General features: G+C 41.6%; 1 protein-coding gene across 1 annotated transcript; it reads right to left on the minus strand.

The window, feature by feature from the left end:
* Positions 1 to 226: 226 nt before the first annotated feature.
* SLC28A2 (solute carrier family 28 member 2) lies at positions 227 to 3918 on the minus strand. Its single transcript, XM_053722177.1, is given in 10 exon segments — positions 227 to 285; positions 549 to 609; positions 2660 to 2797; positions 2799 to 2853; positions 3047 to 3123; positions 3126 to 3181; positions 3184 to 3211; positions 3626 to 3686; positions 3688 to 3784; positions 3831 to 3918. Coding segments are annotated over 10 exon segments (720 nt in total).
* Positions 3919 to 11727: the final 7809 nt, after the last annotated feature.

Raw genomic sequence — 11727 nt, forward strand, 5'->3', positions numbered from 1 at the left:
TACCAATACAGGTAAAATCTGTCACTTATGCATACTAGAGCTACTACTGAGGATGCACCTAATGAGAGAAAGGGACACAAATCTAGACTACCACATATACCAGTCTCTTTTTATATACTATATTAGCATCCACATGATTATCAAAACTTTATTTCTCCCCACTCCCAGAAAATTCCTGAGTGGAGAATAGAGTACAAGAGAAGGGAGCAGGAATCCTGGTGCTCACTCAACTCCGAAAGAGGTCTCTGCAGCACACATAGGCCTTGTAGGTGCTACTGGTGAAACCTGTGTTTAGGAAGGAGACACAGTCAGTTTCAGCTCCCTGGGGACATAGAAGATTCCTACATAAGGAAGACAGAATTACTAAGAAAAAGATTTTACACATATTCCTTAAGGCTCTTAATTCTTGGGTGTGAATTGAGAATGTTGTTTAGATGCCTTTTTCTATGCATCTTTGAGATGGATGGTTAAATCAATATTCTCAGAGAGATTTTTTTTTAGGATCTAGGTAAGGGATTTCTGCCAAGAGACTAAGCTGAGGTGCCTACCTGCCACACAGGCAGCGATAAAGGATACATAGGCCCCTGTGAAGAGGGCACTGACCTCAACCTTGGAAACAAGTCACTCTTCTGGTGGAGTACCATTGATGCTATAGACAACAAAACACAATAACTTGATCTCTTCCCCACCAGGCAATCAGGTATACCCAGTGAGCACCCACCTAGAAGAATGCAGAGGAACAAACACAGCAGATGAATACGATCCCTACCACTGACCACCAGAAGCCAGCCAATGGTACCCCAACAAATGTGTTTTATACATTAATCCTGATGGGTCACTAACTCAGAAATTCCCTATGTCAAGGATTTGTATATGACCCTAACTTCATTGCTTCTGTGAACATTCCTAAGATGTATATGGATCAAGCAAAGCTCTTCATTGCTGCAGGCAGGCACAGATCCTTGGGTGTTCACTAGATGAGATCTGCATTCTTAAGCCAGGACCAGAATTAGATGGACTGCTTTGAGCCAGAGGGATAAGGAAGGCAACATTCACCTAAACCTCAGCCACATGATGCATTTCCCACTACTGGATGGCAGTTGCAGTCAGACAGTAACCAGGCATCAGGATTAGAATACAGCCAGTTGTTTAACAGAAAGGAAAAGATAAACTGAAATGAAATTGTTTCACTTTTAAGTTGTTCAATCAGCTACCAAATAAATCAATGTAATGGTTCTATTCCAGAATATGAGTGCCATAAAAAATGGACACACTGAAGTGTATTTCTTTTTATACATTATTTCTAACCTGGAACTTCTAAACTCTTAGAATGCTAGTCATTCTCCCTGCTGCTACCCTCAAAGACAATTCCACTTTCCCTCATATCATTTTCTGGCAATCATCACCCACATTCAGCAATATCTTCACTAGCCTAACTGTATCTGTGCCTGCTTTACTACTTACACCTCCTACACCTGATGACCTGTAGCTTTTAATCCAACGCTTCATACCACTTGGACTTCCTGTCTATCTGCCTTATGTGTGCACTGTTTTTATTTGTATTTTGATTCCTTGTGCAACTTCTATTTCTATGAAGGTAGCTGGTGAGTACCCTAATTTCCGAAGGGACTTTTGCTACTGAATAGAACCCCAAATATCTTTACTTATATATCCACTATGCCCATTTAATGGCAAAAGAAAAATGTATCATTACAATCTTCCTCATAGAAAAAAATAAAAATAAAATTGGTCTTTTGGACCTCCAGTCAAAAGGGAAAAAAGTAACAAAAATTAACATTGTAAATCCAGATGGGATCCATGCATAGCCCAGTATCATGGTTGCCTTAACTCCAAATTAACTGCTGCCTGAGAGGGCCCATTTCACATCAGCTTCTCTATCTGGTCTCAAGTTGTACTGAAGTACCAGTAGTGCCCACTGGGATCTGGTTGGCTTATTGGGTAGTTGGGAAAATGAATTAACTCATTCAACCCTCCCAGTATGATTCCTATGGAACTGAGATTAGCAAATCCACAGTGTGAAAATATAATGATTTCAGCTGTCACTTAGGGAAATAAAAATAAATAAGTAAATAAACTCAGTCCCTTGTGTGCACCCATATAATCAGGATAAAAGTTCCAGAGTACTTAGAACCCCAATCTAGTCCACATTACCCTAAAGAATGTGGAAAGGATGCTCAGAAAATAATCAGTTCCTGAGTTGTTACAGGGATAATTACATGGAAACGACCATGGGCCTCTTTGCCCAACACTCTTCTTGTTGAAGCCTGTGAATAAGGAGAAGGCCTAGGAATGATAACGATCAAGAAGGGAAAGACAGAGGGAGAGAGAGAAAAGGAGATCAATTTATGGCAACTTAAACTTATAAATGAAGAAGGGACCTTAGACCATCAGTGTCCACCCTGGACTGCCCCGACTGTGAAGACCCAACAATTAATTACATTACAGAGAGTGGCTGGGTCAGACAGTGTTGGAAGAAGACCTCAGGGAAGCTTGGGTATTGGAGCTAAGTGTAAAGTTATGCTTGCTTTCTGGTTAGGGCTGGGACACTGGGAAGGGATCTGCAGGTATGAAACAAGCTTTTGTTTAACATGTTCTTTCTGCCCACAGACTATTTGTGCTTTTCAGGATTCTCACTTACAGAAATCCACTGTTTCTCTCCCCCAATCCACTCTTCTGCAGAAAGATGTTTGTTCTTATATTGAGACAGTTGCTGACAAGCCACCAACTCATTTGTGAAGAACTTGATCTCCACCATCATACTCACAGAATAGTCTGCCCCACTCTACACCCATCATGAAAACCATGGGCTTTAGTATGTAGGAGCAGTTGACCCGGGTGAAAGAAAGAGATATCCAAGGAAAAGGAGTCCTGGAGCCAAGGACTCTCTCTGGAGCCTTGACTCTGTCTCCTCCACCCTTCTCCTATCCATGTTCTCTCTTAGCTCACTAAGGGGCAGGGTATGTACAGTTCAAAGCACTACTTAACCACAACTAGAGGGATAGCCCAACAAATGTAACCCTTTATCTGGAAAGGGAGTTTCTGAATGTCTACCAATTCTCCTAGCCAGGAGAGGGCAACATTGATGTAGGACAACACGCCCATTAAAAGGCAATGAGGATAGCTGCTACATTACCAAAATGGTCTATGGCATCCATGGTTCATTACTGAGAGCTTCCAGGACATTCTTCTCCTTCCTGTGGTTATTGGGCCTAAGGGAAGAATATGGTGTCTAGAGTAGTCTCAGCCCCTCAGAGAAGAGAAATTCCATGGTCCCTGCAGTCCAGGAACACAGGAGGAGAGGCAAGACCAGCTTAAGAGGTGAAGGGGGTTTGGTGGCAATCACAGTGAAACAATATCTGACTTAATTGCCATGAAATTATACTGACATCAAGGATAGAGGATAATGGCATGTAGAAGATAGAGGCTGGTGGAAGTATTAAATAAAAGAGGGAAATCAACATGGTTAGCTAGAGGCAGAGGTGGACAAGAGGGGATATGTAATCATTTTATTACTTCTCCAAGAGACTTGAAGCCTCTGCCATCACACCACTCTTGACCCTGCACTTGACCTCACCACCCCCTCAAATTATATGCTTCATTGGACTCATGCACAGGGTGATTTTACCTCCTCCATATTCTTGAACTTGGACTCATCCAAGTTATCAGTTTGACAAGGCAAGAGCAGAAGGAGCAGCCATCATAGAGGCAGAAATCAAGCAAGGATGATGCATCAATCAGTAAGGCCAAACTTAGGAATCAGTATCTGTAGAACCCAGACTAAAGCTCAGCAGGGTGTCATCAGACTATGCCTGCCCCGAAGGATTTGGAGGATCCCAACACAATGCCCAAAATGGTGGCAAACCTTCCAGTCATCACTGCATGGATTTCAGAGGGCATCGTGTCTGCAAGACATAGCAGATGAGCAGGGGTGCCTCTGTCATTAAACAAGGAGAGCTGTGTCAGATTCAGGAGGGTGTGGCTCCCCAGCCCCAGAGTGCCCACCCCATACCCCGGGATACATCCCTCCAGTGTGAGTGCCCTTTCAGCACTCAGCTCTGCTGTCAGACCTTCCCAGTGTCTGTCTCACTCCTTCTGGCACCTACTCATATCCTGGCTGTCATTGTTCTCATGTTTTCACATGAGTTTGTCTCATCAATTTAAATTTTAAAAAGCTATAGAAAGGAAATGGTATCTTTCTTGTGTATGCTCTCAGTGTCTAAAGCCATATACTTAATGAATGACCTTATGGAGTACATATTAGCTGCTTAAAAAGTACTTATTAAATGAATTGCAAATAGATTATTAGAGCCCGGTGTTGATGAAAGAATCAAAAGAAACCATGTTTGTTGTAACACTGTGTGTCAATTATACTTCAATTTAAGAAGATTGTGAAAATGTTGTGAAAGTATGAAGACCTAACTACATGCCTACTGCTGTACAAGATAATAGGGATATTAATATGACTAAGGCAAAGTTCCTGCTGTTAAGAGTCTAGCAGAAGAAACTAAGCTGATAATGCATAATTGCAGCAAAATGTGAAGTGCTATGGTAGAAGCGTGCAGAAGTACCCTAAGAACATTTCAGAAACAGTTAATTAGCCTAAGCTTTGGGAGACAAAGACCTCAATACTAACTTCATGCCAATTTGACAAGCTATCGTCCCAGGCATTGAGCTGAGCAGTCAATAGCATATGCTGAGCACCTACTCCATAGAGACAAATGTATCAAATAAGTATTATGGGAGAGAGCCTTCATGTTAGCCCTGAGCAAGGTAAGCTATTGCCTCATTAGAGATACTGGAAAACAAGGGTCTCAGAGAGAAACCAGAATATAGGGCAAATATCTGTCATAGTCCCCAAAGAAGGAGAAAAGTTGGACCAGGACATTTTCATGCATTCCTGTGTAAAAAGATGGGTCAGTGGTTAAGGATATCCAGAATAAGGGTGCCCAGATAAGTTTGAAGTATGAAGGCATGAAGTGTGAAAGCAATGAGCAGAGTTCCCTTGGAGCTTCTGAGTTTTCTTTTATCAGTGATTGGCTGCTCATACAGTCCTCATCTATTTGACTTACCAGAAAGCATACTTTCTCTCAATCTGTTTTCTGCTCCACTTTGTGTTCCCCAAAGAAAAGAAGATCAAAATGCCTTCGAGTGCTTACCAACCCCTCAAAGATGTTTCCTGCCACAGCCAGGGTATCTGTGACAAGTGGTACTCATGGTGATTTGCAAAAATCAGGTGACCTAAAGGGATATAAAGACCTCAAGCATTAACATTAGCAGGAATGTTAGAGAGTCTCCAGCAAAACCCCTCCTCCATTTTATTGGTAAGGAAACTAAGGTCTAGAGAAGTAGAGTGACAAGCTTAAGACCACAAAGCAAGTTACAAACAGAGCCTGGACCAGAACTCAGGACTCGGCTTCCAGAACAAGTAGATTAAAATAAATTAATTATGAAATAGTAGTCCAGCCTATTTTCTGTCCCTGCTCTGACCCTCAGCCTACATAGGGCCTGGACCTGACCATCTGAAATCAGGTATGCTTGAAAGGGTTTGCCTCTTCACATTGGGTTTACCACTCTACATCCTACATATGAGCATTTTTCCAGAATAAGTGTCAAAAGTGTCATTTCTTTTTTTTTAAGTTTTTTTTAAATGTTTGTTTATTTTTGAGAGAGAGGGACAGATCACAAGTGGGGGAGGGGCAAAAAGAGAGGGAGACACAGAATTCGACACAGGCTCCAGGCTCCAAGCTGTCAGCACAGAGCCCGACGTGGGGCTCAAACCCACAAACCATGAGATCATGACCTGAGCCGAAGTTGGAGTCTTAATTAACTGAGCCACCCAGGTGCCCCAAAAAGTGTCATTTCTTTGCCTCTTGACAGATCACAAGATGAAAGCCCACCCTGAGTGGTATAGGAGATGACTCACCTTCTGTAACACCCAGGTAGTAGAGAATGGGCATCATGCATCCAAAGAAAGGGATGATTGGTAAGGTCCATAATAAGAATGACAGGGCATCTGGTGAGATGTTACACTGAATGTGTTCATGTATGCCATAAATGAACTTCATTGCAGGCCTCTGAATTAAGCTCTTAGCATCCCAAGGATAGCTGATACAGTGTAGGTACTCAGTAGATATTTAAACACAGGCTATTTCAGAAATACATTTAAATGTACTACAAATCTATTATCCCATCAGTACTAAGCCACAAGGGGTCTTCTGAGCCTTCCTCCCCAACCCCTATTTCATTCCAATTTCCAAATATAATAATCAATGGGCAAGAGACTGATGCTGTTTCCTTTACTGATGGGATCAAATTCTCTTCTTAGAGTCAAACTGACATATATACTGGCTCATCTCTTGGACTCACATTTTCATCCTCTACACCTCCCCCAACACTGACACTCTCATTCCTCCCCATGAAAATTGATATGAGCTGAAAAGCAATGATATTCTTCACTGACATATCAAAATTGGAGCCAGCCACAGTATAGTTCAGGAAAATTTGAAAGAAAAAAAGAAAGAGTAAACAAAAGTGAAGCCAGGAAGGATGCAAGGGAGAGGGGATTGGCCTCATGCATGATTAGGACCTACTGCCGCTACTAAGGTTGGTCTCCCTCGTGGAGGGAGGGCTATGTCCTTATGAGCTGCTCATTTAATGACATAGGACTCAGCTGTTCAGTTCCCTTTATGCATATGGTTAGTTGTACCCCAGTGTACTTTTTACCTTCCCACCAGATCTCCTACTACCATCATTAACAAGACACAGCCCAACATGCTCATGCTTCCCCTAAATTTCCTTTCTCTAGGGTTATAAAAGAGCAGAACCCTCACATTCAGTCTCTCATACCTGAACCTGGTCTCCCAGCCATTGAAGTGCATTAAATTGAGGATCAGTTCTGATGACCAAAATCCCAAAGGCAAGTTGAAGACCCAGGCCCAAAGCACTGCCCTCCAGGACACCTAGGACCAATTAGAACATTATTCCAATGTGAGTCTTGAATCCTAGTTGTTCATTACCTGGTTGGGGTTTTAAACATGAGTACATGTACTCTGGAACCAACCTAAGATATTAATAGTAAATCTGGGGTGATATAGAGTAGGGAGCAGGGGGAAACAGGTTAGTAATATATAAAGAGCCACATATGTCCCCATATGTTTTTTTTTAAACTGTCTACAGGGTAGATGTCACACTTACATACATACAAATAAAAGCATCATAAATAAATACTTTAATATTATTATGTGCAATGTGGATTCTCTATTGTATTCTATTTTCTTTCTTTCCTTCTTTATTTTTTTTTTGTTTGTTTGTTCTTTCTTTAACACTGGCCTAGATCCACAAATTGACATCAAGGTTCACTAATGGATCAGAACCTACAGTTTGAAACTAAGTGATCCAAGGCCTCTAAGAACTTTAAAATTTCTCTTAGGAGCAAAACTGTCACAGAAGCAAATTCCACAGATTGTTAAGAACTTAGTTCTGTGCCTTTGCAATCAATAATTAGTAACACATGGTCCTTGGCTATGTGTTGTTATACTTATCCTGCATACCCAAAACTCTGCACTGTGGAGTTTGGAGGAGGCAGAGGTAAGGATGAACATGCAGATTCCTGCAAAGGAAAGACACAACTGCTCTGTGGGCTGTGTCTAGGGCAAGACATAGGATAGGGCCAACCAAGAAGACTCCTGCAAACACCCTGAAGAGGAAATGCCAAGACTATGTCACCAACTTAGTGAATGGATAACAAATAATTAACTTTACCATTGAAAAATAGAAGTTCACCCCAAGGGTAAGTGAAACAATTCAACAGATCAGACACAGAGACTTACCTTGAGAATTTTCATCTGGTAGTTTTCTGGTTACCATCTCTCTCCCCCGACTCTTACAGAATTAGGACACAAATCACATGACTTCTTTTTCCTCAAGTTTTGGTATCAGTAAGATGTAATACAAAGGTTTATTCTGTAAGATTGTTCTAATGAATAATCAAAATATTTTTTAAGGGGGAAAAGTATACTTGGTTCTCCCATGGAACTCCACCCGATATCCAACCACTCCCAGGGCAAGAGCAAAGGCTAAGCTATAGATCAACTACCTTATGGTCCCTTGATGTACCAGATATGTCTGATCAATACACACACTGGTTTCCTCATGTCTGAGTGTTGGACAAGGACAGAGAATTAGAAGAGAGGTCACATATGAAAAGAAAACAAAAAGAGCATGTTGCTCATTAAGATGCCTCAGAAACAACAATGACAAAAGGCATCACAGGTCAACAGAGTTTCATTTCAGAGCTGTTCATGTTGTGAACTCACTGCACTTAAAGTGAATCAAATCTGGCTTCCAGAATCCATGCTCCTAATGAATGCAGTCTTTTTAGCTCTATCTCCTCAGTGCCAAATAAGTCAAGGATACAAAATTTAGGTTGTAGTCTTGGTGTGTTTCTCCAAATTATCACTGTTGCAAACATTCTTAACACCTATTTTCTGTGCATCCATTTGGAGAACAGGCAGAAAAGAGGAACTTGAGAGAGAGAGTCTGAAAGTTACTCTCTCCCCCTAGGCCTGTTACCAGAGGACATGTACATGCTATAGTCAGATGAGCTGTGGCTGCTACAGAATCCAGTTCAGCATACACTGAACAGGAAGTTCGCTCCTTAAACTGTAAGGAATTGTAAAAGACACCAGTGGGTGCAGGAAGTTGGGAGGACAGGAGGGGAAAAAAGCATAAAAAGTATCAGGGAAGTAAAGGGAGACACATACGACCACCAAATCAATTTGATAGCTTAATGCAGCTGCAAGCCTCTTTGTTATGATCACTTTGATGAAAAGGAGTATGGTTTTTCTCATTTCTGACACAAGCCCTGATGATAAACAGACTGAAACTCTTCTCTGAAACATAACCCCTTCTGCCCCCTAGCAATGTTGAGACACGAGGCTACAAGAAACTGGACTATGGGGCGCCTGGGTGGCGCAGTCGGTTAAGCGTCCGACTTCAGCCAGGTCGCGATCTCACGGTCCGTGAGTTCGAGCCCCGCGTCGGGCTCTGGGTTGATGGCTCAGAGCCTGGAGCCTGTTTCCGATTCTGTGTCTCCCTCTCTCTGCCCCTCCCTCGTTCATGCTCTGTCTCTCTCTGTCCCAAAAATAAATAAACGTTGAAAAAAAAAAAATTAAAAAAAAAAAAAAAAAAGAAACTGGACTAAAGTCCAGGGCACAGAAGTTTGTTGCTATTTTGCTCCCTGAGCCTTGGGTTTGTAAGTACAGAGGTGGGGGTTGAGAGACAGCTCAGGAACTGTCCAAGAAGAAAAAGGAAAGAGAACAGAGTTCGGGACAAGTTATGGAAACTGGGATACTGAAATTTTTATCTTTCTCATCATTTCATCCAAAGCTTCCAGCAGGAATTTTTAAAGGGCTTTAGACATCTTGTTAGTTTTTTACCAAAGAATCTTTTTCAAAAAGTGGTGAACCAGGATCAAGAGCAGCAAACAGGTGGGGTGCCTGGGTGGCTGAGTCAGTTAAGTGTACGACTTCGGCTCAGGTCATGATCTCACAGTTCGTGAGTTCAAGCCCTGCATCAGGCTCTGTGCTGATGGCATGGAGCCTGGAGCCTGCTTCGGATTCTGTGTCTCCCTCTCTGTTTCTACTCTTACCCCACTCATGGTCTCTGTGTGTGTGTGTGTGTGTGTGTGTGTGTGTGTGTGTGTGTCTCAAAAATAAATAAATAAATAAATAAATAAATAAATAAATAAATAAATAAATAAAATAAACATTAAAAAAAAGAGCACCAAACAGGTAAGGACAGACAAGGCCAGAGCTCTCTGGAAATCCACAAGGCAGGCTGCCAGGCAATAAGCAACATAAAAGAAAGTACAGAGTAAGGTTCAGCAAACGGGGCTCCTCGGGGGCAAATGAAGCTCTAGCCATGAATGTTGGAAATAAAACAAGAAAAACCCTCCCACGACCTTGCTACCCAGCCCTAATTGTCAGACTGAGCTGTCATTCTCAAGGCCAGGATAGATGGCTGTTTTCTTCTTGAGGATTCCCAGGGAGAGTTCAGCTTAGTTTGAATACTACATTTTTTCACTTACCTCTAGTGAAATCTCACTCTCTTCTAATTTATCTGATATCCTCTTTCTGTCCCCTGGAGTAGATTTGATCAGTATCTACCACTAGACTCTTCAAAAGTCACCTGTTCTCAAAACTCTATAATCCCAGTCATTTTAACCTTTCCTCTGGAATAAAACCAAGTAAACAAGGCTACTAATAGGAAGTATAGCCATATAGTTCTCACCTCATGGATCCCTGACTCACCCCAAAATAAAAATTTTCTTTTCACTACTCCAGCTCTAACATTGTCATCAAAGTCCCATACATCACCGACAGTGTATTTTAAACATGTTTTCTGTCTTTTCCAAATATTTTATATCATTTATCTTATGAATAAACCAGGAAATAAGTAACAAATACTAGGCTTCTCTTGTAAAGCCTATAAGAACCATGCCCTGCATGGTTATCAGATATAGGTAATTGAGAGAAGAAAAAATCATCTTTATCACCATGTAACTGAATCAATTCAAGAGGCTGCTTTAGGATCTCAAGAAACAAAAAAGAGACAAACCCAGATTCTCTCAAATATTTAAGTCTATCAAATAGAAAAGTTTCAAAAAATAGTTGATTCTCAGATTTTACCTATTCCTGGAACTGCAATTCAATAAATTATGATCACTTATAAGTAATTAAGATTTATACATCAAATAGCTCTTTAGATCAATTTGTGAATAGAGTTGCTTTCTATCTAGTAATTGTCTTGACACAAGGTCACTTTCCTAAAACAACTGTGTCTCTTGCCCCCATGAATTCTCACCCAAACAGGCCCAGCAGAAACTTCTTGCCCTGGTGAAAGGTTATGGGTCCCTCCTGATAAGAACCCAAAAATTAAGTTACAAAAGTTACTCCGTCCCATTTGCATCAATTCCCAGAACTTGGATTATCTGGCCTGAGAATTTTCTGTTTCTCAATAAGGACAATTATTCAGCCAGAGGACGACTGATAATGTTGTGGCAGTGGCAAAAAAGCCAGATCAACTCTAGCCAAGGAGCAGCAGGTCAGAATAACCCTACCCTGCCTGGACTAGCAGTATCCCCAGTAATCTCTTACCACACAGGTAGACACTAGTTCCATCAGGAGAGACTCTTGGGACTTACTCCTTCCTTGCTCCTCAGGAACAAGGGATTGTTTAGCTTCCAGATTCAGTAAAGGGCCTATTCTGAAAGGCAGCTTTGACCATTCCTAAAAACCACACGAACCCATAATCCTGAGCAGTCAATCAGATATGCACTGACAGACTAGAAGGAAAACACCGCCACCCTCAAGAATCTCTGGTGGGCAGGGCCTGAGAGAAGATGCCCAGCAAGTAGAGCTATTCAAATGTGATTTAACATTTACAGTGTGCTTTCTATATGTGGGGCTCTTTGTAGGAACTTTACAAGTAGTAAGTCCTCCCAAGAATTCTTGAGGTGATTACTGTTATCTTTTCCATTTTGCAGATGTGGAAACTAGAATACAGAAGTTAAATAACTCTCCCAAGGTCATGGAAGCTATAAGGAGCAGACAGAATGTAAACTCAGGCAGCCTGGCTTCAGAATCTGAGCCCTCAATAATCATCCCATGCTGCATCTCACCTGGCCTCCACACTTACCCGTCTCTG

The sequence above is a fragment of the Lynx rufus genome, unplaced genomic scaffold (assembly GCF_022079265.1).
Source record: "Lynx rufus isolate CCGP_SWC_20201006 ecotype Redwood Valley unplaced genomic scaffold, mLynRuf1.p SCAF_13, whole genome shotgun sequence".
NCBI classification, from domain to species: Eukaryota; Metazoa; Chordata; class Mammalia; order Carnivora; family Felidae; genus Lynx; species Lynx rufus.